Here is a 26,088-nt window from a genome sequence, read left to right as displayed (position 1 = left end):
TTTGTTTGCTTTTCAATCAGAAATTTATTTTTTAATTACATTATGTAAAGAATATTGCAGTCTATTTTACAAGTTGAAGGGAAATGGGACAGCGGAAGAAAAAAATGAGTCTGGACCAGTTAAATTTGAGAGAAAGGAGAGTCGGAATTTTAAAAAAAGTGGAGAGAGAGAAAAAAAAATAAGAGAGAGAAATAAGGGGGAGCCGAAAGGGTGGAAACTTCAAACAAATAAAGAGAGATAATGAAGAGAAGGAATGGACAGGCAGCCTGCCAGGAAGGTGACTAAGTTCAGACATAGAAAGATCACCCCCAAACCCCTCTAAGTCCCACTTACAATCTTGATCCTTCTTGCTATTTAGGGGTGTCCCCCCCCAAAAAAATCCTTTTTCCCCACCCCGCTTTCCAAATATCCGAGCAGATGGCTACAAGGTGTTTGCAGCTGTCCAGGGCAGGAGGGTGAGAGAAGGATGAGTTGAAGGGCACGAGGCTTGTCATGTCCCCAGACCTCCTAAAAATAAAGTCTTCCGTCACTGGACACGCCTTGGGGAAGAAACTGAGGATTTCGGCCCCCAGGGGGGGGATCAGGGGTTGGGGAGGAACTAAGCCAGGCCCGAGCCCTGCCCCGGCCTTCTCTCAAACGTAGAACAGTCTTACTCTGGAAGTGCTGACGAGGAGGTCGTCGTCGAAAAACTTGGTTTCTATGATCACGTTCCCACTGCGGAAGGGAGAAAAGGAAGAAAAAATAATAATGCAAAATTGGCAGAAGAGAGGCGTTTGAGGTTTCGAAAAAACTGGGCAGTGGGCCCTGAATGCGCTGGGGGCTTTACTGTTTTCTTTTATTTTTATCTTGCCTTGATTACTTTATGGATAACTCAAGGTGGAAAATTCTCCCTCTTTCCTCTTTATTTTCACCATCGCCACAATCCTGTGGTGTGGGTGGGACAGAGGGAGAATGACTGGCTCAAAGTCACTCAGCCTGCTTTCATGTCTGAAGTGGGACTAGAACTCACAGCTACCTGGTGATGGGTCCAAAGTCACCCTGTTGGCTTTCACGCCTCAGGCAGGACTAGAATTCGTAACCACCAGTTGATGGGTCCAAAGTTACCCAGTTGGCATAAGCTGGGACTAGAACTCACAGCTACCTGGTGATGGCTCCAAACTCACCCAGCCTGCTTTCATGTCCGAGGCGAGACTAAACTCACAGCTACCTGGTGATTGGCCCGAATTCATTGAGCTTGCTTTCATGCCTAAGGTGGGACTAGAACTCACAGCTACCTGGTGATGGGTCCAAAGTCACCCAGCCTGCTTTAATAACTAAGGCGGGACTAGTACTCACAGCTACCTGGTGATGGGTCAAAAGTCACCCAGCCTGCTTTCATGCCCAAGGCGGGACTAGAACTCACAGCTACCTGGTGATTGGCCCAAATTCAACGAGCCTGCTTTCATAACTAAGGTGGGACTAGAACTCACAGCTGCCTGGTGATGGGTCCAAAATCTCCCAGTTGGCTTACATGTTTAAGGCGGGACTGTAACTCAGAGACACCTGTTTCTAAACCTGCACTTTAACCACTACACCAAATTGCTATATAGTTAATTATTTCAGCTGCTGTCTCTATTTATTTTTGATATTTTTGCTGTTTTAAACGGTTTTTTAAAATTTATTGTTTTTATAACTTTAAGCACTGAATCATTGGTTGAGATGGGTGTCTATAGAAAGTGAACGAACAAACGAATGAACAGCTCAAATGACTTGCTGGAGCCCGGGGTTTGTGGAGGTTGGCCAGTCAGCCTCCAAATGATAAAGAATTGATCATTTCAAGGCGGAAGGAGCCAACCTCAAACATAAGCCAAGCGAAAAGCTAAGGCTATAATTTAATTCTGTATTTTACTGCCTTGCAAAAAGTTAGAAGCCAATTATTATTTTTCTATCTTCACTCTTCCTTCCTTTTCATTTTTCTATTATCTTTATTTCCATTAGTAATTTTATATACGATAACCTCAATTAAAAAATGAAATAAAAACAAAAATAGGTGAAGCTCACCCACGGATTAATAAATAATAAAAATAATAATCTGAAAATTAAGGGCTGCCCTGCAAACTTCACCCCGATAGGATTCAGCTTTTAGATGACTACAGCCAAAGGACAAGACTAGCTCAACATCTGAATTGGGATCTCTCCGTGTTCTGGGAAGTCACTTTGGGGTTGTGTGAATGCGACATTGCAAATCACTCACGTGAGAACATTAGCTGGCATCATTTGCGATTCGGGAGCTGCTTCTATCAAAGATTGCCAGGTGTTGGTGGAATTTGGGATAACAAAGCCAAACTCAAAGAACCACTCTGTAAAAACAAGGTTTTGGTGAGTGTTAGTACTGTGTGTATAACTAGTTGGGTTTCACAATATATAACCTAAGCCAGCAATGTATGACTAAAGGAATTAGCAAACTGCTGCTTTAAGAGCTGGTGTTGCAGTCTTAAGCATAACACCTATCAGGAAAGACTTAATGAACTCAATTTGTATAGTCTGGGGGACAGAAGGGGAAGGGGGGACATGACCAAAGCATTTAAATACGTTAAAGGGTTAAATAAGGTTCAGGAGGAAGTGTTTTTAATAGGAAAGTGAACCCAAGAACAAGGGGCCACAATCTGAGGTTAGTTGGGGGAAAGATCAGAAGCAATGTGAGAAAATATTATTTGACTGAAAGAGTAGTAGATGCTTGGAACAAACTTCCAGCAGACGTGGTTGGTAAATCCACAGCAACTGAATTTAAACATGCCTGGGATAAACATATATCCATCCTAAGATAAAATACAGGAAATAGTATAAGGGCAGACTAGATGGACCAGAAGGTCTTCTTCTGCCGACAGATATCAAGCTAATATTCCAGAGATATGAGTAGTATTTCAAATAACCAGACCTCATACATTAATAAAAACATAGAAGATCGATGGCAGAAAAAGACCTCATGGTCCATCTAGTCTGCCCTTATACTATTTACTGTATTTTATCCTAGGATGGACCTACGTTTATCCCAAGCATGTTTCAATTCAGTTACTGTGGATTGACCAACCACGTCTGCTGGAAGTTTGTTCCAAGCATCTACGACTCTTTCAGTCAAATATTTTCTCACGTTGCTTCTGATCTTCCCAACTAACCTCAGATTGTGCCCCCTTGTTCTTGTGTTCACTTTCCTATTCAAAACACTTCCCTCCTGGACCTTATTTAACCCTTTCACATATTTAAATGTTTCGATCATGTCCCCCCTTTTCCTTCTGTCTTCCAGACTAGACAGATTGAGTTCATTAAGTCTTTCCTGGTAAGTTTTATGCTTAAGACCTTCCACCATTCTTGTAGCCCGTCTTTGGACCCGTTCAATTTTATCCATATCTTTTTGTAGGTGAGGTCTCCGGAACTGAACACAGTATTTGAATGAATGAATGAATCCTACACAAACACACCCATTTGCTGACACTTAATTTAAAATAAATTTTTATATCAACGACCTCTGTAGATGTCATATACGAAATAAATAAGCCAATTTAATAAAATAAATAAATTATTGGCGCTGACTTCTGATAGGGAGGAAAAATGTTAATTCTTTCTGCTGCATGCTTTCCTGTCTCTGTCTGTCTGTCTCTGTCCCTGGTCTCTCCTCCCTCCCTCCTTCTCTCGTTCCTCCTCCCTGGTGAAAACCCAGGCTAGATCTCCCTAGGAGAGTAAAACTGCACCTTCTAGACACTGTCCCTTGAAATAAACTTTCTGTTCCAGGCGGAATTTTTCCATCTGCTCCGTGGAGGAAAAATTTAGCTCCCGAGACACAGCCTTGCATTTCAGGATCTTCTTAGGAACTCGAGCTGAGAAAAGAGAGAATGAAGAAAGAAAGGGTGTTAATATTCCAAATAATAAGACTTAGTCTGCTGTGGATAAAGGTGCTCAGATATCAGCATAAGCCAAGAGGCACTTCTGAAAAATTGTAAAAAAGTAGAGGTGGTCACACCTGCCGTATGACGCAATTGCTCACCTGTCCTCCTAGGCAAGTAAGAAAAACAACCCGTGGGTAGCCAGACTAAAAATGCTGAAATGAATATGGTAGAGACACATTCCTTGTCTCACACTTGGCCAATAAAGAAATCTATTGTATCAGGGTGTCCACGGGGCGGGGGGGGGGGGGGAAGAGAGAGGGGAGGAAAGCATTTTGAAATTCCCTGATATTTCCCTGCAACTTGCAATCTAGCTAAGGCGCGGTTGTACATGACATCATAACAAATGGCTAAACCGTGGAGAAATATCGGTAGCCGAGGAAGCAAGTTGTTGCCACAGTTATGCTCATTTTTGCTTGACTCTGCCAGGCAGCGCAATCCGTTTTTGTTTTTTACATGATTTCCCCCGGACTTTTAAATATTTAAATAGTTTTTTCTCCTAATTTATTTCTTTTTTCACAAATTCCTTGATATTTCCCAAACCGCCGATTTCTGACAATTTCCTGATTTTCCAGGTTTGCTGGACACCCTGTTCTATTCTATTTCTATTCCTGAGGTCACTGCAGAAGCAGCGCGGGGGAGAATTGGTAGCAACAGGATTTATAACCCACTGTCTCAGATCTTCCCTCATTCTCATTATCTTTCTTTCTTTTCTTCCTTCCCCTCTTCTCTTTTTTCCTTCCTTACTCTCTTCCCATCTTTCCTTTTCTTTGGCTTATCTCTTTGCCTTTCTTCTTCTTTCCTGTCCCTTCTTGCATGCTCAACTGTAAAAGGGGAAACATTTCTCCTTTTGTTTTTAGTCTGTTTTTCTAACTTTCTGCCAGCAAAAATGGAGCCGTGTGGGTGGGTGTGCATGCACAGCCTCCCCAAACTCCATTTTCGCCGGCAGAGGCATCGCAGGCTGGTCCTTTGCTGTTTCCAGATCCGGCCTGAGGGCTTTGAGTTTGGCTGGTGTCAGCTTTGATAGCCTCTGGCGGCCTAGTTCCTGTAAACCACTTAGAGAGGGCTGTAAAGCAGTGTAAAGTGATATACAAGTCTAAATGCTATTGAGTTCTTTCAAACGTTTCATGACCCAAACTAGGTAATACCATCAGGGCTAGGAGGGAAGGGAACTTGCATTCATTCTCCTGGCACTGATGATCTAGTTTGGCTCATGAAACCTCTCCAAGAATTCAAGCAGGCTCAGGGACCACCCAGGGCCCCTCATAATAGCTTCATCCAGTTAATCCCCCTGCATGATGTGGCCAAAGTAAGTGGGACACAGTTGCATGGTTATGCCTTCCAGGGACATGCCTGATGTCAGACCAATGGTCTCTGGCTAACTTTAGATTTCCAGAAATTCTCACCTGGAGCCCAAAAGATCCAAAGCCACTGGCCTTAAATAACAGGACAAAAGATCTCTTAGTTCAGTGGTCACCAATTGGTGGTCCGCGAGGACATTTTGGTGGTTCACAGAAAAATTATTTGCGTTTTTTTTATATTGCACTAAATCAGCCCCCACCAACACCCCCATTGCACTGGATATGTGCAATAAACACTTGCGTTGCTGCAGGGAGTCTCTCCTTTTGGGGCCATTTTCTGCGGGATGGAGGGGGGCAGAAATTGGGGTCTGCCCCACTGATGTCTGACTCCGAAGGCAGCTGATAACTGTCAGACAGCCCTGGCTCTGGTGCAGAGCACTCTTCAGAGCTTTCCCCAGACTCCAGGACTAGCCCATGTTGCTCCCCAACTTCCTCACTGTCATCTGCTACCAGTTCCACTGGTTGTTGGAGGGCCACAACCAGTGATGGCCTACTACCGGAACGCTAAGGTGCTACGTTCCAGTAGCGTTCTTTGGGATGCACGCATGCCCCATGTGAGATTTGGCTTCTGCGCAGGTGCAGCAAGTGAAATATAGAAACATAGAAGACTGACGGCAGAAAAAGACCTCATGATCCATCTAGTCTTCCCTTATACTATTTTTTGTATTTTATCTTAGGGTGGATGTATGTTTATCCCAGGCATGTTTAAATTCAGTTACTGTGGATTTACCAACCATGTCTGCTGGAAATTTGTTCCAAGCATCTACTACTCTTTCAGTAAAATAATATTTTCTCATGTTGCTTTTGATCTTTCCCCCAACTAACTTCAGATTGTGTCCCCTTGTTCTTGTGTTCACTTTCCTATTAAAAACACTTCCCTCCTGAACCTTATTTAACCCTTTGACATATTTAAATGTTTTGATCATGTCCCCCCTTTTCCTTCTGTCCTCCAGACTATACAGATGGAGTCCATGAAGTCTTTCCTGATACGTTTGATGCTTAAGACCTTCCACCATTCTTGTAGCCCGTCTTTGGACCCGTTCAATTTTGTCAATATCTTTTTGTAGGTGAGGTCTCTAGAACTGGACACAGTATTCCAAATGTGGTCTCACCAGTGCTCTATACAGCGGGATCCCAATCTCCTTATTCCTGCTTGTTAGACCTCCAGCTATGCAGCCAAGCATCCTACTTGCTTTCCCTACCCCCGCTTTCCCTATTGTGCAAAGATGCTCGCACGAGTGAGATTTTGGCAGTTTTCACCGTTTTTTTTGCTTCTGTGCATGTGCAGAACCAAAAATATCAGTGAAAATCGCCAAAATCTCGCTCACGCACGCATCTTCATGTAGGATTTAGCTTGCGCATGTGTGCAGCAGCCAAATCTCGCGCCAATGGGTGTATATGCACCCACCGGACATCCGCGCACCCCTCCAGCATCGGAAGGCACACCGGTAACGCCAAAGACGGTAGGCCTATGCTGTCCACAACACCCTGGGAATTGATATTCCCTTGAGTTTGAGAAACCCGGCCCCAGAAACTCCACGCAAACACCCCCCCCACACACATACCATTACCTTCATGCTCTACTCCGGGGACCGAGAGGTCTTCCGTTCCTTGCCAGAGAATCTTCCCAGTTTCTGCATCTCGGAGATTCATCCAATTTCTGTTTGTGCAAGGATTAAGGAGGGAAATGTAAAAAAAGGAAATGCGTTCCTGAGCTGTAGCCCTGGGGTCGAATTCTCCCAGGACGTGGAAACGAGGGTGATGTCCAAGTGACACAAGGCAAGGTGGCTTCAATCAGCAATAGGTTGGGGAAGCTACAAAATTGGGATGAGCCTATAAAAACCCATCTGCCAGTATCAAGAGAAACCAGCCCAGCTCTCCAGTGCGAGCAGAAACAGCTATTTGAGGTCCAAAGAATAGATCTGGAAACAGCAAAATTCTGCATTCAGTTCCCTTTTCCCCCAACTGAATGCTCTCAGTACCTATATGCAATATAATTTCATTTTAACGTATGCCGATTAGTGTACATTCAAAGTGACAATATTCCATTCCATTCCATCAGCCAGAATTAAAAAGCAAAACCAGGTTTCTACCTTATACAATTGCTTCCTATAACAGTGATAGAACAGTGATTTTCAACCTTTTTTGAGCCGCGACACATTTTTTACATTTACAAAATCCTGGGGCACACCACCAACCAAAATGACACAAAATGACACAAAATGACACTCTCCTCTCTTTTTCCATCCCTGTCTCCTCCCCACCCTTTTGTGTGTGTGTGTGTGTGTGTATACACTCTTGAACCATTTCCAAAAACAGGTGAGGGCTGGGGGGGGGGGTTCCTCTCTTATTCTTTGGGTGCTTTTTATCATATGCTTTAAATCAACAGTCACTTCTCTCTCTCTTTTGTTTTTCTCTCTTTCCTCTCATTCTCTGTCTCAATCATTTTCTCATTTCTCTTTTTTCCTCCCCTTTTTACTCATCTCTCTCTCTCTTCCTCTCATTTTCTTTCTCTCTTGCTTTCTCTCTCTCTTGCTTTCTCTTTCTCTCTTTTCTTTCTCTCTCTCCTCACTCTTGTTCTCTCTCTTTCTTTCTCTCTCTCTCTCTCAGCAAAAAGTTGCGAGACCGGAACCTGAGCTTCCTTCTTCGTGGCACACCTGACAATGTCTCACGGCATACTAGTGTGCCACGGCACACTGGTTGAAAAACACTGTGATAGAGAACCTATGGCACGGGTGCCACAGGGAGCCATATCTGCTGGCATGCAAGCCATTGCCCTAACTCAGCTCCAACGTGCATGTGTCCAAGCCAGCTGATTTTCGGCTCTCTCAGAAACTCTGGGAGTGCATTTTTGGCTTCCAGAGACCGCCAAGAGGATGGGGGAGGGTGTTTCTATGCTCCCCTGGCTCCAGGGAAGCCTTTCGAGCCTGGAGAGAGTGAAATATGAGCCTACGGGGCCCACCAGAAGTTGGGAAACAGGCCATTTCCAGCCTCCAGAGGGCCTTGGGGGGGGGGCGTGTTGGAGTTGTTTTTGCCCTCCCCAGGCATCAAAATATGGGTGTGGGCACTCACACACGCACGATAGCGCACAAGCATGCTCTTTTGGCACCCGAGGAGAAAAAGGTTCGCCATCACTGTCCTATAATAACGTTTCACCTCTGGCAGAATCAGATAAGCAAACTATTTTCATGTAAGGGTTTTGCACCACGTGGGTCAATTAAATAATAAACAATGCGATCCACCCTTCCCAATTCAGAATTAATGAGTGAGGGATCCACGTCTTTCTAACTGTGGGTGTCAGACACCAGACCTGACGTAAACCAAAGGACACAGGTGAGGCTGCAATCTCCTGGTGGTTGGCCCAAAATCACCTGGTTGGCTTTTGTGCTAAGGCAGCCAGGGAAAGGAAAGAAAGAAGCTTGGAAGATGTAGGTTATCAAAATAAACAAATAAATTACCTGAGACACCTCTTCTCAGCCAGTGGAACCAGCCTTCAGGATGGGATGTCCTCGACCAATCAGCTTGAGGATAAAGTCAGTCTATTTCAATAACCAGCGGGATCCACCTTGCAAACCCCCAGATCTGACGGATCCGAAGACTAGACTCGAGCGTGGCAACTCAGTGATTAAGAGACAACTGAGTGGACTCCCTTACCTGTGGGCTAAGTGCCAGATAAACAAGGAAAGAGTAAGGTACCCTAAAGCAGTGTTTCCCAACCGTGGCAACTTGAAGATATCTGGACTTCAACTCCCAGAATTCTCCAGCCAGCATTCGCTTCAAGTTGCCATTGTTGGGAAACACTGCCCTAAAGAAAGAGAAGTTGAAGGTGGGGCCAAAGGTTGATTCCAACGCCTATTCTCCATCTTGGAATGGAACGGGACTTCTCTAATGAGTGTCCAGTACTTGCTGTAAAACTCTCCTTCCAAAGGCTGCGTCTGCTGATGGGTACGAGTCAAGTTTTGTAATGCCAAATGACCTGAAAGGAATGAGCCAAAGTGGCTTCTGAGACGCTTGTGGAAGTCCAAGCGGCTGCGCTCCTGGTCGAACATGCTGTGATGCTCGCTGGAGTGGGGGGAGAGCCAATACGTACGTCTTCGTGATGTCGCCTCGGATCCAGCGCCCTATGGTCCCAACGAACGAGGGTGAAAACCTACAAAAGAGCTTCCGTCTTCTTGGAGTCCTTGGTGCGCTCTAGGCCAATCTCGAGAGCCCTGTGCATGTCCAGCGTATGTCAACGCCGTTCCGAAGGATGGGCTGGATGAGCGCAGAAGGGAGGATGAGCTCCTGGGAATGGTGGAAGACCGAGTTCACCTCCGGAATGACAGAGGGGTCGAGCCTGAGTCACATTATCCAGTTGGAAGACGCCGAGATCACCCCTCACAGGCAGAGCTGACGAGGAAGGCCATCTTTATAGACCAGTATTTCAGGAGGGCCTCCCGAAAGGGTCCATAGGGAGCTCCCATAAGGGACGTCAGGACACAAGTGTTTCCATGTAGCATAGTGATGGATCGTTGGAGGCCACAGGTTGGTCGCCCCTTTGAGGAAACAATGAATGGCGGGAATTGAGATGGAGATTTGCACTGATCGCATGTTGAAACTGATGAAGGGTGTTAGGAGCTAGGCCCATTAAGTCCGTGTTTAAGGAATTGCAATACCTTGGAAAGTGGCAAAAGGTCTTCCACGTAACTGAAGAGATGTGTTTGGTGGAAAGGCGATGGGACACCTGCAATAATTAGAATCATCTCCTTGTCCTAGCATGTAAGGGGTGGTGGTGGTGGTCCTATGCGCAGAGAGATCTGGAGGAAGAGATGGAAGGAGCTGCCACTCTGCTTGATCCACCCGGACTCAGCTGAGCCAATCTGCCCTGGGTGCTGCAAATCCCTGAGGTGTGATCTGCCTGAAGTGATCTAGATCAGTGTTTCCCAACCTTGGCAACTTGAAGCTATCTGGACTTCAACTCCCAGAATTCCCCAGCCAGAATTCTGGGAGTTTAAGTCCAAGGATGCCATGAAATTGCCCCGATGAATTAGGGCAGGGATAGGCAAAGTTGGCTCTTCTATGACTTGTGGACTTCAACTCCCAGAATTCCTGAGCTAGCATGATTGGCTCAGGAATTCTGGGAGTTGAAGTCCACAACTCATAGAAGAGCCAACTTTGCCTACCTCTGAATTAGGGCTAGAAGGCAGGAAAGGGAATGCATCTCAATTTTTTTTTTGTAAGCTAAGCAACGATTTAATTTGTTAAGATCTAGGATTGCTCTCCACCCCGAATGACTTGGAAACCAGAAATAGAATGGAATAGAACCTCTCAATTGTACTGATTGGATGGCCTTGATGGAGACTAGATGATTTGATTGCCTCTTTCGTCAGGAGACGTTTGGATGGAATTTGAGAAATTGAACATCGAAGAAAGAATTTTGGGGGTGGGGAAATGAAGTCCAGAAAAAGGCCCTCTGAACATGGTCTGCCGTACCCAAGCATCTTGCGTGGAGTTCCCCCAGGCCGGCTAAAACTTGGCCAACTATTTTATTTGCTTGTTGAAAAATTTTTTGAACAAGCAAATAAACCGGAAAGATGGTTAGCATATAACATTAAAGAGATAGGAAATGGATTAAACAATTAGAGGATGAGGATGGTGATACACATTTCCAAGATGATAAAAAAGATAATATGGAACTTACTGTAGTGAACTTTGTAAACAGGAAAAAAATAGACATTAAGAACATACAACAGTATTTGCAAAAAATAGATTTGCCAAAAATACCAGAAAAATGAAAGAAGTTTCTAGATGAAAGAATGATGATGATGGAACTAGTATTTATATTAGAAGACCCTCAAAAGTCAGGAGCAGAGCTGATTAGACAAATGGAAGTATATGGAGATGGCTGGGCTAAAAATCAACAAAGAGCAAACAAAAATGTTAGTCAAAAATACTGAGACACACACAAAAAAGACCTTTAACTGAAAGTTTACATGTCCAGACAGCGAAAAAAATTAGGTATTTGGGGATCTGACTTACAGCAAGGTGTCAACACTTAAGGAAGATAATTACTTAAAACTTAAAAAACAGATTGAGAAAGATTTGGAAAAATGGAGAAATCTTCAACTATCATTGATGGGTAGTATGGCTGCTCCAATAAAGATGTATATAAAGTTGGGAAGGGGGGGAAAAGGAAATGTTGGAAACATAAGCAAAACCCAGGTTCTTTCTATCACATATGGTGGACTTGCACGGAAGACAAAGAATACTGGACTATGATTAAAACATGGTTGGAAGAGATGTTGGGCCAAAAACTCAAGCGAAAACCAGAGACATTTCTACTGGGAATTTTGTCAAAGATATTTTTAAAAAGAATAAATATATTTGATTATTCATGTAGTGACTGCGGCACGAATAGCATGTGCCCAAAATGGAAATTGAAGTTACCGATTGAAGAGGAAGTGATAAAGAAGATATTAAATTGCGCAGAAATGAATTGATTGACAATGAAGATTAGCGATCAAGAAAACTCTGAATATTTTAAAATATGGATGAATTTTTACTTGTGGTTAGACAACAAACTGAAGTAGGGAAAAAGATTGAGCTAATATTAAAAAGAAAGAGGGGATTAGAAATATTATTTTTAACCCAGGTGACGAAAATAGTGGGGAGGCAGCACGGATTAAAGTTATATATCCAAGACAATTTTAATTAATGATTTAACAGTAAAATCTTTGGCAAGATGATGACAAGATAAAGAAACTACCAATCTGTTACAATAAAAGAATTTCAGTATTGCAGACAGTTCACTCAGGCAGTAGTGGGTTTCTACCGTAACGGTAAAGCAATGTTTCCCAACCTTGGCCACTTGAAGATATCTGGACTTCAACTCCCAGAATTCCCCAGCCAGCGAATGCTGGCTGGGGAATTCTGGGAGTTGAAGTCCAGATATCTTCAAGTGGCCAAGGTTCGGAAACACTGCGGTAAAGAACGCCATGCCGGTAGCAAAAATTGAGCTGTGTGCGCAGCTTCGGGTGTCTTGCGTGTGTGCCCCAGTGTGTTTTTGCTTCTGCACATGAAGCAAAATCTTGTGAGAGGACGCACATGTGAGATTTTGGCGATTTTCTTGCTTCCACGCATGAAGAGGTAAAAAAATCGCCGAAATCCTGTGCGCGTCCCCTCCCATGCGCAGAAGGAAAAAAACATACTGGGACACACAGATGTGCACCAAGACACTCAAAGTTGTGGACATAGCACACCAGTAGTAGCCGTAGGAGCAATCCACCCCTGCACTGAGGGAAGGGTTAAGAAAGAAGGAGAGGATGTAGGACGGTAGGAGAAAGAGAGTGGAGAAGATAGAGAAGGAAGGGGAAGAAAAAGAGAGAACGAGCGAAAGGAAAGCTGAGTGATGGAAGATAGAAATCCAGATTGGCAGATGACATTTGTGATGGGTTTGTGGGATTGTTTATGTTTGGTTCATGTGGATGTAAATATGTGATCTACGCTGGAGAAAAATAAAAAAAAAACATATACAAAACTTGGCCAACTTGCCTCCTAGCGTAGCCAACTACCATCTCCCCCTACGATAAAACCTGCCCCGAAATGGTCCCGGTGATCGCCTGCGTTGTCTACGCTGAGGATAATACCAATCTGGCGACTGGGAGAAGCCCTGGCCGTAAGGCGAGGATCTGCGAAACCTCTTCCGGGTCAACACTGGGAGAACCTTCCGCTTGTCTCTGTTCTCCACCACCAGAGGATCTAGTAATTCGCCAAAAAGGGATCCTCCCTTGAAGGGCCCCGAAGCCAACCTCCACTTGCTGCGCGAGTCCGCCTGCCACGGTTTTAGCCAGAGCAGGCGCCTGGCCACCACTGTGGCGCCTATGCCCTGGGCGGCGAAGCGCACAGTCTGTAGGGTGGAGTCCGCCACAAGTTGCAGCGCCGCAGAGACTTTCTTGAGATCCTGTTGGGCTCTCGCGTTGGTGGAGGGGATGTGCTTCTGTAGTCTCTGGAGCCATACGAGTGCCGAGCGAGCAAAAAAGGAGGAGGCGCAAGAAGCCTTTATGGCCCATGCGTGGGACTCGTGAGCACTAATCAAGGCCTGGTCGATGCGCCTGTTGGTCGGTTTCAGGGCCTCGTTCCCTTCACCCTGCATCGGCATGGACGAACGCAAGGCTAGGATCGGGATTTCAGCTTCTGCCACCAAAAGCAAATTTGACAGATCACTATCCACATTAAATAACTTTTTGTCCCGCTTAGAAACGTGGGGTCCCGAGGCAGGGGAGTTCCACTGGCTTACCACCGCGTCTATAAACATTTGGGGAACGGGAACGACAGCCATTTCTGGCTTGACCACCATGGAAAGTAGGTTGACCCGACGTTGGGGAAGAGTTGAGGAAGGGGGAAGCGGGAAACCAGCCGCTTGGCAGGCCCTGGATAATAATGACCTGAACAAGGCAGGTTGGAATTGGTAGGTTATGGACGGTTGGTCTTCATCGTTGGATGAGTTAGAACTGGATTCGCCTTCCTCATTGGCGTCACTGGGTAGGGAGTCCTCCTCTTCTTCCTCCTCCTCCTCCTCCTCTGAGGAAGAGGAATCGTCCTCAGAACTGGTTCTGCTCCAGTAGCCATCGGGAGTGCTGACCGGTGGCTTTCGCTTAGAGGTGGCCCTGGGCTTGGCCATGGATGGAGGTGCCCGGGAGGCCGAAGCCGAGCTCCTTTCTCCCAAGGAGGCCTTCAAGCCGGCTGCATAGGCTGCACTCACCAAGCCCTGGAATTTAGCTATATCGAAAGGGGACTGAGCAGCAGGATGCTGGAGGGAAGCAGCCCGGGGTGCAGCGCTCTGTTTGCTTGCTGGGTATCTTTGGCTGCCAGGCTTAGATGGATGGGAGGCCCCGTCTGCCATTTTAGGCTGGGTGGAGTTTGGAATGCTGGGTGGGGCCCTCCCCAAAAAGGTGACCCAAGATGGCCTCCCCCTTGTACTATCACGTAGGTTAAGGAAACAATGCCTGAGATCTGCAACGGGGGTCTCCAACTCGTGGCTGCACTGCTAGATCGAGCCAACTTAGGTGGGGCTTGTTTCTAAAAGCTCTTGCCGCCGCTTTGCTGCTTTTTGGAACGTCGCTTCCCTTTCTTGGCTGGCTGCAGCCTGGTTAAGAGGAGGAGGAATGGGGGGCGAGGAGGGGGGGTCCCCAGCGTAGCTTTCTTGCCTTTCTTTACTCGCTCGCTCCCAGTCCCGCGAAGATCAATGGGAGCCCGTTTGCAAAGGACAGCCGGCCTTGCAGGAAATCCGACCTAGCCGAAAGCCCTGAAAAGGGCTATTGTGTTTTTAGGGGGAGGGAAAAGATTGGAAAGTTGGAAAGGAGGCCTGAGAGAGAGAGAGAGAGAACGCAGGGAGTCCAACCACGACTATCCTCTCCGAGGATGGAATCAGATCTGGCGGGAGAGAGCTGCAGGGGGCGGATCCCGGCGGTTATTCAAATAGGCCGGCTCCATCCTCAAGCGGATTGGTCGAGGGCGTGCCATCCCAAAGGCTGCCTCCGGCCCAGCAACAGAAGTCTGGAGGAGGATTCTGGGAGTTGAAGTCCACAGTCTATAAAATCACTCTGCTAAACAAATAATTCCCTCAACATTGTCAAACGTTTTACTAAGCCTGCACTTCTATTTCTACTAGTTTTTTCTCATCATTCCTATCATACTTTCCCTCCCACTTAGGACTGTATGACTGTAACTTGCTGCTTGTATCCTAATTATTAATATTGAATATTTCTTCATTGCTTATTTGATCCCTATGACAATCGTTAAGTGTTTTTTACCTCATGAACCTTGACAAATGCATCTTTTCTTTTATGTACACTGAGAGCATCTGCACCAAAGACAAATTCCTTGTGTGCCCAATCACACTTGGCCAATAAAGAATTCTATTCTATTCTATTCTATTCTATTCTATTCTATTCTACTCTATACAAATAGGCTGCCAGAGAGGGGTATGTGTGTCAGGCTGTTTTTCCAAAGCACCAGAAGGCCGGACAAGTAAGAATGATGGATGGAAACTAATGGACCTGGAAATAAGGAGGAACTTTATGACGGTGAGAGCGGTCACGGGAGGTTGTGAACGCTCCAACACTAGAGACATTCAAGAAACATAGAAACATAGAAGATTGACAGCAGAAAAAGACCTCCTAGCCCACGTGTAGTCTGCCCTTATACTATTTCCTGTATTTTATCTTAGGATGGATATTGGCAGTTCTGCTAACACAGAACTGCCAATACAATTCAGAGATTGGACTGCCATTCGTCTGGAGTGGCATAAGGTTACTGCACCAGCAGGGGGTTGGACTAGATGACCTACAAGGTCCCTTCCAACTCTAATAATAATTTTTTAAAAAATAAAAAGTCTTAAAGTTTTGCTGGCTGAGGAATTCTGGGAACTGAAGTCCACAAGACGAGGGAGTCAACGTATTCTCCAAAGCACTTGAGGGGAGAACAAGAAGCAATGGGTGGAAACTAAACAAAGAGGGAAGCAACTTATAACTAAGGGAGAAATTTCCTGACAGTCAGAACAATAAATCCATGGAACAGCTTGCCTCCAGAAGTTGTGAATGCTCCAACACTGGAAGTTTTTAAGAAGATGTTGGATAACCATCTGTCTGAAGTAGTGCAGGGTTTCCTGCCCAAGCAGGGGGTTGGACTAGAAGACCTCCAAGGCCCTTTCCAACTCTGTTGTTATTATTATTATAGCAGTGTTCCAATATCTCAGGGGTTGCCACAAAGAAGAAGGAGTCAAGCTATTTTCCAAAGCACCTGATGATAAAACAAGAAGCAATGGGTGGAAACTAAACAAGGAGAGAAGCAATTTAGAACTAAGGAGGAATTTCCTCACTGTCAGAACGGTTGGTCAGTGGAACAGCTTGCCACCAGAAGTTGTGAATGCTCCAACACTGGAAGTTTTTAAGAAGATGTTGGATAACCATCTGTCTGAAGTAGTGCAGGGTTTCCTGCCCAAGCAGGGGGTTGGACTAGAAGACCTCCAAAGCCCCTTCCAACCCTGTTGTTGTTGTTGTTGTTGCCTAAATGTAGAACCTTATGTTTTTCATCCTTGAATTTAATTGTGTTGTTGTTGTTGTTGTTGTTGTTGTTATTATTATTATTATTATTATTATTATTATTATTATAAGTCTTAAAAGTTGCCAAATTTGAAGACCTCTGCATTTACATGTTAGGAACCACTGAATTTTTTTCTCCTATTAAAAAAAAAGGGTGGGGGCGCAAGGAACCCTTTGTAATAATTCCTGCCAATTTCGAAAGGCAGCTTTCTCTGGAATAAGAGAAGGAATTATTTTTGAAAGACGAAACAACTGCCATCTCTAAGGCACCTTTGGGCTCATCATTTCCTCAATCCCTCAAGAGATGGCTGTGTTTTCCAGGCAGCCTCTCCACCCAGGGGCCTCGAGAGCCAATGGCTTCATTCTCACCTAACACAACACAGAAATAAATAAGTACTACAAATTTACTAGCAGAGGTGCCAAAATGGGGGGGGGGGGTGATGTTCATAGGAGCCCAGAGATCTGTATTTCTCTAGACTTCTGAGTTAGATATGAAAAGTTGATGTAAAATTACGCGTTTGGTTGGGTGGTGGCAATGAGCTTTCCTATCCTCAGACTCCCATCTCAATTCGCCAGTTACTGACGGGTGAAATTTCACCTTTTCCAGAGTAGAAATGAACCTTTGGAGATGGATTTTCATTTTGTTTTGTTTTATTTCTCTATCCTGCTTTTGTTATTGTTTTTTTTAAATAATAACTGGAAGTAATAAAAGTACCAAATATTCCTTCCTCCTTTTGTTTTCACCGCCACTACAACTCTGTGAGGTAGGCTGTGCTGAGAGAGAGAGGGAGGGGAGGTTGGCCCACAGCCACCCAAGGAGAAGCTACAACTCCCCATCTCCTGGTGGCTGGCCCAAAGTCCCCCCAGTTGGCTTTTGTGCCTAAGGCAGCACTATACCATCTTATTTCTATATGATTGGCTTTAAATTAGCTTTCACACCTAAGGTGGGACTATCACTCACCATCTCTTTGGTCATCATTGCCCCAAAGTCCCCCAGTTGGCTTTTGTGCCTAAGGCAAAACTAGAACTCCCCATCTCCTGCTGGCTGGCCCAAAGTCCCCCATTTGGCATTTGTGGAACTAGAAAGCCCCATCTCCTGGCCGTGGGCCCAAAGTCATCCAGTTGGTTTTTGTACCTACTTAAGGTGGAACTAGAATTCCCTGTCTCCTGGTGGTTGGCCCAAAATCACCTGTTTGGCTTTTGTGCTAAGGCAGAACTAGAACTCCCTATCTCCTGGTGGCTGGCCCAAAGTCGCCAGTTGGCTTTCACCACTAAGGTGGAACTATAACTCACCATCTCCTGGCTTCTAGATCTGTGCCTTAACTCCCAGATCAAGCCGGCTCTCGCTCAAGTCCACAGCCTCCCTGACGATTCCTCCCTTGGCTCATTGCTTTCGTTGTGCATCTACCAGTAACTCCCCAGCAAGGGCCCTCCAGCTTCCCAGCAACCCACTGGTTAAGTGGCACGAACAGCCTCCCACTCAGGCTCCCTTCTAACCCTCCCGAGTGCCTCAACATTTCCTCTCCACAATGCCGGCCTTTTTCCAAAGCTGCAGCCAACACATTTTGCAACGCCTGGCACAGAAACGAGAAACCTAGGCAGAACTGGGAAACCCACAAAATGTATCTTTGGGTGGCGGCAACAACTTTAATTGCTTTTATTCGGAGTGCAACTCCAGAGGACCAAAAGGGCCACAGGAACCCACACTGCATAAGTGACACTGACACAATCGAAAGAGTCCAGAAATATTTCACAATAAGAGTCCTTCACTCCTCCTCACGTAACAAATTACCAGACTTCAAATGCTACGATTAGAAAATTTACAACTATGTCGCCTACAAATTGATTTAACTGTTGTTCATAAAATCATACATCACAATGGGCTCCCCGTTAGTGACTACTTCACCTTTAACAACAACAACACAAGAGCACGTAATAGACACAAACTAAATGAAAATTGCTCCAAACTAGATTTCAGCAATAGAGGGGTCAACGCCTGGAATTCCCTACCTGACTCTGTTTTCTTCCCCAAACTCCAAAATCTTCACCCTTACATTATCTACAGTCGACCTCTCCACCTTTCTAAGGGGTTTCTAAGGGATGTGCATAAGCACACCATTGTGCTTACCGTCCCGGTCCTACTGTCTTTTTATCCTTTCTATCACTATTCCAAAAGTAAAATAATGCACTTGGGGAAAAGGAATCCCCAATCTGAGTATTGTATTGGCACTTCTGTGTTAGCAAAAACTTCAGAAGAGAAGGATTTAGGGGCAGTGATTTCTGACAGTCTCAAAATGGGTGAACAGTGTGGTCAGGCAGTAGGAAAAGCAAGTAGGATGCTTGGCTGCATAGCTAGAGGTATAACAAGCATGAAGAGGGAGATTATGATCCCGCTATATAGAGTGCTGGTGAGACCCCATTTGGAATACTGTGTTCAGTTCTGGCGGCGTCACCTACAAAAAGATATTGACAAAATTGAACGGGTCCAAAGACGGGCTACAAGAATGGTGGAAGGTCTCAAGCATAAAACGTATCAGGAAAGACTTCATGAACTCCATCTGTATAGTCTGGAGGACAGAAGGAAAAGGGGGGACACGATGGAAACATTTAAATATATTAAAGGGTTAAATAAGGTCCAGGAGGGAAGTGTTTTTAATAGGAAAGTGAACACAAGAACAAGGGGGCACAATCTGAAGTTAGTTGGGGGAAAGATCAAAAGCAACATGAGAAAATATTATTTGACTGAAAGAGTAGTAGATCCTTGGAACAAACTTCCAGCAGACGTGGTTGGTCAATCCACAGTAACTGAATTTAAACATGCCTGGGATAAACATATATCCATTGTAAGATAAAATACAGGAAATAGTATAAGGGCAGACTAGATGGACCATGAGGTCTTTTTCTGCCGTCAGTCTTCTATTTTTCTATGTTACTATTTACTTATGTTAGTACAAACTATAATACTATAAAGTGGTATATCTCTACTTAAGAACTTAATTCGTTGCGTGACCAGGTTCTTAAGTAGAAACCTTCTTAAGTAGAAGCAATTTTTTCCCATAGGAATCAAAGTAAAAGCAAATAATCGTGCAAACCGATTAGGAAAGAAATAAAAGCTCGGCACTTGGGTGGGAGGAGGAGGAGGAAGAAGAGGAGGACAGTCGCTGCTGAAGGAAGAAGGTGAGGGGAGCGCCCCCTTTTGCCTTTCCGCGCCCTGATGCTCCAGGAGGCAACCTTGCGCTGGGTGTATGGGAGGCAGCGCATGGGAGTCACTACAGCGAAGTGTTTATTCCCTCTCCAAGTGCCCAGAGAAAGGAAAACGCTCCGTTCGCTCTGGGCTGCCAAAGCCTCCATAAGCTCCACCGAAAGGCTCCTCTGGCAGCCCAGAAAACGCTGAGATGGCCGGGATTAAAGGGGGAATGGCAGAATCAACAGAAATTTGGGGCTCCGTTGCAGTCGTAAGTTGAGGACTACTTGCACTACTTGCACTTGCATTGCAAAGTGTTCGAGTGTAGCCTAGTGACTTTTGCACTGATCTTGTTGGGCTCCAGTAGTGTAATTATAGGGAGTCCTCGACTTACGACCACAATTGAGCCCAAAGTTTCTGTGTTGCTAAATTAGGAGTTGGTTAAGCGAGGTTTGCCCCATGTGTGTGAACTCCTTTTGCGACCTTCTGAGGGAATGGGGAAGCCGGATTTATTTAAATAACCCTGTTAACAACTTAACATCAATGTCATTTGGCGGGACCCAGGGGAAGAGCCTTCTCTGTGGTGACTCCGACCCTCTGAAATCAGCTCCCTCCAGAGATTAGAACTGCCCCCATCCTCCTTGCCTTTCATAAACTCCTTAAAACCCACCTCTGTCATCAAGCGTGGGGGAACTGAAACATCTCCCCCTGCCTATGTAGTTATTTGTGTATGATATGACTGTATCTATGTTTTTATATATTGGGGTTTCTTGTTTTTTAGACTTTTTAAGTGTATTATTGTTATTTTAGATTCTAACTATTAGATTTGTTATTATATATTGTTTTTATCATTGCTGTAAGCCTCCCCGAGTCTATGGAGAGGGGCGGCATACAAATCTAATAAATAATAAAAATAATAAATAATAATTAACAACTTTGGCATTTCACAGCCCCGCTGTGGCGAGAAAGGTCCTAAAATGAGGCAGAACCAGGCAGGTGAAATGCTACCAGTTCGGCCGGATATAGGCATACTGCCGGAAGTTTGGAGAACTTGTAGCGGCAACAGCGCAATACTCCACCCACCAGCTCGGATGTTGCCATTTTCTTTTTTTTTTAACCCTCTGCACATGTGCAAAGGCACTGAGGAGGAACTAAGGATTTTCCTGGCTCTTCCTGGCTTGCAGGCTTATTTTCATTGCTACTTCGAAGGTTTTTTCCAGCCCTAAATCTTTGCAGGCTTATTTTCATTGCTACTCACTCCCAGTAAGTTTTTTTTCAGCCTTAACCAGGAGATAAAACAATGTGCTCAAGCTGACCACACTAAGGACGCTAGCCAGATGAAAACCTGATAGGCATATTTCCCCCCCTATTTTCCTCCTCCAAAACTAAGGGGCGTCTTTATACACCCAAAAATACAGTAAGTAGATTTCACAGCTGGGCAAACTCAGTTAACAACTGTCTTGCTTAGCCATAGAAAAGTTGGGATCCGCTGTCGGTTGGCGGGGCCCAGGGGAAGAGCCTTCTCTGTAGCGGCCCCGGCCCTCTGGAACCAACTCCCCCCAGAGATTAGAATAGCCCCCACCCTCCTTGCCTTTCGCAAGCTTCTCAAAACCCACCTCTGCCATCATGCATGGGGGAACTAAGATAATCTTTCCCCCTAGGCTTCTACAATTTTTGCATGGTATGTTTGTATGTATGATTGGTTTTATAACAAGGGTTTTTAGCTGTTTTTTGTATTGGATTTTTACATTCTGTTTTTGTCACTGTTGTTAGTCGTCCCGAGTCCAATAAATAATAATAATAATAATAATAATATTATTATGTCACTGTTGTTAGTCGCCCCAAATCCAATTAATAATAATAATAATAATAATAATAATCGCCTGTAAAAAAAATCTCCTGGAACAGTTTGCTGTCTAGAAACCCTTCCTCTGGGCCAGAGGCCCTGACAGCCTGCTGGGAGCATGCTAATATCATGGCAACGGTATGACATACATGTGTGTTTGGCCCTCTATGGATCTGTCTTCACGGCAGGAGAAAAACATCGAATTGGTGCAGTGGGAGATGAGATTTGCTTCTTTCAGCTGGAAATTTTTCTCTTTCTCAGTTATCGAGACAGAGCAGCTTCCCTTGCTAAATCAGAGTCTTACAAAAATATACCGGGAGTCCTCGACTTACAACAAGTTCACTTACTGACTGTTCAAAGTTACAACGGCCATTTTTCACATTTACAACCATTGCAGCATTCCTGGGGTCACGAGATCAAAATTCGGAAGCTTGGGGTCTGACTCGCATTTATGACAGAGGTCATGTGATCCGCTTTTATGGCCTTCCGACGAGCCAAGTCAATGGGGAACAAAGAAAACCACTTGTCTGAAATGGTATGGGGTCCGTGGGCTGGATCTGGCTCACGAGGTGCTTAAATCTGACCTGGAAATATTAAGGGAACATCCCGTGGTGCTTCTGCCAGCCAAAATATTGTGAATACTGTGGTTCAGGTCTGGAGACCTCACCTACAAAAAGAGATGGATCAAACTGAACGGGTCCAAAGACGGGCTACAAAAACGGTGGAAGGTCTTAAGCATAAAACTGATCAGGAAAGACTTCATGAACTCCATCTGTATAGCCTGGAGGACAGAAGGAAAAGGGGGGAACATGATCAAAATATTTAAATATGTGAAAGGTTTAAATAAGGTTCAGGAGGGAAGTGTTTTTAATAGGAAAGTGAACACAAGAACAAGGGGACACAATCTGAGATTAGTTGGGGGAAAGATCAGAAGCAATGTGAGAAAATATTATTTTACCAAAGGAGTAGTAGATGCTTGGAACAAATTTCCAGCAGACGTGGTTGGAAAATCCACAGTAACTGAATTGAAACATGCCTGGGATAAACATATATCCATCCTAAGATAAAATACAGGAAACAGTACAAGGTAGATGGACCAAACAGTGCAAGGTAGATGGACCAAACAGTACAACAGTAGATGGACCAGGAGGTCTTTTTCTGCTGTCCATTTTCTATGTTTCTATGTTTAAAATGGGTTGGAGGAGAGGGAATGCCTGCCCCCCCCATGCACCTCATTTTCAGCCTCCCTAACCTCCAGCAGCACTCTGCAGCCTAAAACTGGCCTTGCAGCAGCTTCACAAGGCCTCCACGCCTCCTATTTTTGGCCGGCAGAGTGCTAGTGGAGTCCAAGAAGGCTGAAAACAGGCCATGCGAGGGTCTCCTGGGGCATCCGTGCAATCCATGTTTGGCCGGCAGAGTAATTCTGGAGGCCGGGGAGTACTGTGGAAAAGAAGACTGGGAAAAGCTCATCTTGCGCCGGTGTCAAATGCCCACTATCACCATGATCACCCCGACCCCTGGCCACCTCCACATCGGCACCTCTGAGGTCAAACATAACCCTGATTGCAGCCCTCAATGAAATGAAGATTGACACCCCTGGATATAGACTTTCGTGCCTGAAATGGGGGTTAGACTAGAAGACCTCCAAAGTCCCTTCCAATTCTGTCCTATTCTATTTTTATCTGATCTTATAACATAAGAGCCTCGGTGGTGCAGTGGTTAGAGTGCAGTACTGCAAGCGACTTCTTCTGATCACTGGCTGCCAACAGTTTGGCAGATCGAATCTCAGTAGGCTCAAGGTTGACTCAGCCTTCCATCCTTCCAAGGTCGATAAAATGAAGTCCCAAATTGTTGGGGGCTGTAAACCACTTAGAGAGGGCTGTAAAGCACTGTGAAGTGGTATATAAGTCTAAATGCTATTGGTATATTTTTTTTATCCTCATGGCTGGCTGAGGAATTCTGGGATTTGAGGTCCATGAACTCTTCAGTTTGGAGATTCACTTAACAACCCTGTTACTAATGTCACAACTGTACTGATTCACTTAACAACTCATGAGTTGAACAAATGCCTCACTGAACAACATACATTTGGGGGCTCAATTGCGGCCATAGGCCAAGGACCAACCCATATACAAAAGGCGGACCTTCCTTTACCCTAAAGTCAGTGCCTTCAATCAAATTCTCCACGCAATTCAGGAATTGAATAAAACAGAAGAGTGCAGTTAGTAGTACTAACAGAGTAGTAGATGCTTGGAACAAACTTCCAGCAGACGTGGTTGGTAAATCCACAGGAACTGAATTTAAACATGCCTGGGAGAAACATTATTATTATTATTATTTATTGGATTTGTATGCCACCCCTCTACGGAGACTCGGGGTGGCTAACAGCAATAATAAGACAGTGTACAATAATAATCCAATACTAAAAATGATTAAAAACCCATTAATATAAAAACCAAACATACATACAGACATACCATGCATAACATTGTAAAAGCCTAAGGGGAAAGAGTATCTCAATTCCCCCATGCCTGGCGGCAGAGGTGGGTTTTAAGTAGCTTATGAAAGGCAAGGAGGGTGGGGGCAATGCTAATTTCTGGGGGCAGTTGGTTCCAGAGGGCCGGGGCCGCCACAGAGAAGGCTCTTCCCCTGGGTCCCGCCAAGCATAGATCCATCCTAAGATAAATCCATCCTAAGATAAAAGACAGGAAATAGTATAAGGGCAGACTAGATGGACCAGGAGGTCTTTTTCTGCCATCAATCTTCTATGTTTCTATGCTGTTAAAAGAGGTTTCCCAGCGGACTCCCATCCAATTGGTGCATCGAAGGAGCAAAATTAGAATTCGGATCAGGGAGGAGCAAGGCCAAGACAAGCATCAAAGAAAAACAAAGGAGCCAGCTATAGTTTGCTGACAAAGGGACAAATCCTTGCTTTGACGTTCTCCATCCCCTCCACTCAACGCAACGCCGCAGCCCACATAGCGGTTCCACACAATCCGCCTTTGTTGCAGGAAAGTCACTACCCACATGCCACACGCTTGCGTTTATCATCCCAGGCGTTATTCATCCGCTTGCTTTATCACGACAGGCAATCCTCGATTTACGACCGCAATTGGGCACAAAATTTCTGTTGCTCGGGGAGACGGAACAGAACAGAGCAAGAGAGTTGGAAGGGACCTTGGAGGTCCTCTAGTCCAACCCCCTTCTTAGGCAGGAAACTCTACACGTGTGATGGTGAACCTTTTTTTTGGCTCAGGTGCCAAAAGGGTGCCTGTGCCCATACCCATAATGCAATGCTCTCCCCTGCACATGTGCACAAATTCCCCCTGCAACTGCCCCCGCCCCGGCAAAGTCTATAGGCTCCAGAGCTGAGGAATTCTGGGAGTTGGAGTCCACAAATCTTAAAGTCGACCAGGACTGATGTAATTATGACAATTTTAGGAGGTTTCCTTCCAACTTGGAGATGGAAAGAGAACAGCAGCAGGAGGCTTTTTGCTCTGGTAGTGGCAAGCAAGCAAGTTTGAATGACTGGGGAATTTTGGGGAATTGAAGTCCACACCTCTTTAAAAGTGACCAAGGTTTGAGAAACATGGAAATAGCTCACTGTCAGTTTGTTCTAAGGGCTGTGCATGACATGGCCTGTAGATATAGGCTGTAGATAGCCAGACAGAGATATTACAGTCTAAGGAGGTCTTCTACTCATCTGTGAAAAATACTACTTGAAAGAGCAGGAATATTGCAAAAGAAGGACAAAAACCCCACTGAAATGTATCACCGAGGCATGGTGGCCTAGTGGTTAGAATATCAATCCTAGGTCTAGAAAGCTTAGAACTACGACACCTAAAACACGATCTAAGTATTGCCCACAAAATCAGATGCTGCAACGTCCTGCCCTGTCAACGACTACTTCAGCTTCAACCACAACAACACAAGAGCATGCAACAAATTCAAACTTAATATTAATCGCTCCAAACATGACTATAAAAAATATTACTTTAGCAATCGAGTTCTCAAAGCATGGAACTCATTACCGGACTCGGTAGTGTCAACCCCTAACCCCCAACATTTCTCCCTTAGACTCTCCACGATTGACCTCTCCAGATTCCTTAGAGGTCAGTAAGGGGCGTACATAAGTGCACCAGTGTGCCTTTCGTCCCCTGTCCAATTGTCTCTCTTTATCCCATATATATCTTTTCTCCCTTTCATATATCTTCTCCTCTATTTTCATATCTTTTCTTTATATATAATACTTCATGTCTATTCTCCTCAATATGCATTGTGTATTGGACAAATAAACAAACAAACAAACAAATAAATAAAATGTAGTATTGCATTCAATTTTGTAAAGTAGTCTTGATTTAGGTGGATCGGGATTGTTTGGAATAGGAATATAAATTTATATAAATTTATATGGCAAAATAAAGGTGAGAACACAGAGAGCGATAGAAAAAAACATGCTCCTTCTGATGGAAAGGAGTGAAGGTGATGAAACGGAGCTCTCTGTTTTCTCACCTTCAATCATTTTCATTTTTATTTCATTAGAAAGAGCACATTTTTTCCCATCATATATGTTGCCTTTGTGATGGTTTCTTTTCAAATAAGGCTGCAAAAATGAGTCAAGTGGACACCTGGTCCATTTGAAAAAGAATGACCCAATTTCTGTCTCCCTAAGGCCACAGAAATTTTTTTTGGGGGG

At 44.8% G+C, this 26,088-nt stretch overlaps 1 protein-coding gene across 2 annotated transcripts in view; it reads right to left on the bottom strand.

The window, feature by feature from the left end:
• Positions 1-26,088, bottom strand: part of PDE6D (phosphodiesterase 6D) — a 39,386-nt gene continuing 13,298 nt past the window's right edge. Inside the window, exons 1-5 of one of the 2 annotated variants that reach the window (XM_070753794.1) lie at positions 8,740-8,819; positions 6,853-6,941; positions 3,729-3,854; positions 2,234-2,339; positions 1-714 (exon numbers count right to left, since the gene is read on the bottom strand). In XM_070753794.1, coding sequence (XP_070609895.1) covers positions 633-714; positions 2,234-2,339; positions 3,729-3,854; positions 6,853-6,934 — 396 coding nt within the window. In that variant the 5' untranslated portion in view covers positions 6,935-6,941; positions 8,740-8,819 and the 3' untranslated portion in view covers positions 1-632. Of the gene's footprint in view, positions 715-2,233; positions 2,340-3,728; positions 3,855-6,852; positions 6,942-8,739; positions 8,820-26,088 lie in introns of those variants that run through there. The other variant, XM_070753793.1, reaches the window with a different exon arrangement.

Source organism: Erythrolamprus reginae, chromosome 5 (assembly GCF_031021105.1).
Source record: "Erythrolamprus reginae isolate rEryReg1 chromosome 5, rEryReg1.hap1, whole genome shotgun sequence".
Classification (NCBI taxonomy): Eukaryota; Metazoa; Chordata; class Lepidosauria; order Squamata; family Dipsadidae; genus Erythrolamprus; species Erythrolamprus reginae.
This window is presented reverse-complemented; position numbering and strand designations above follow the sequence as displayed.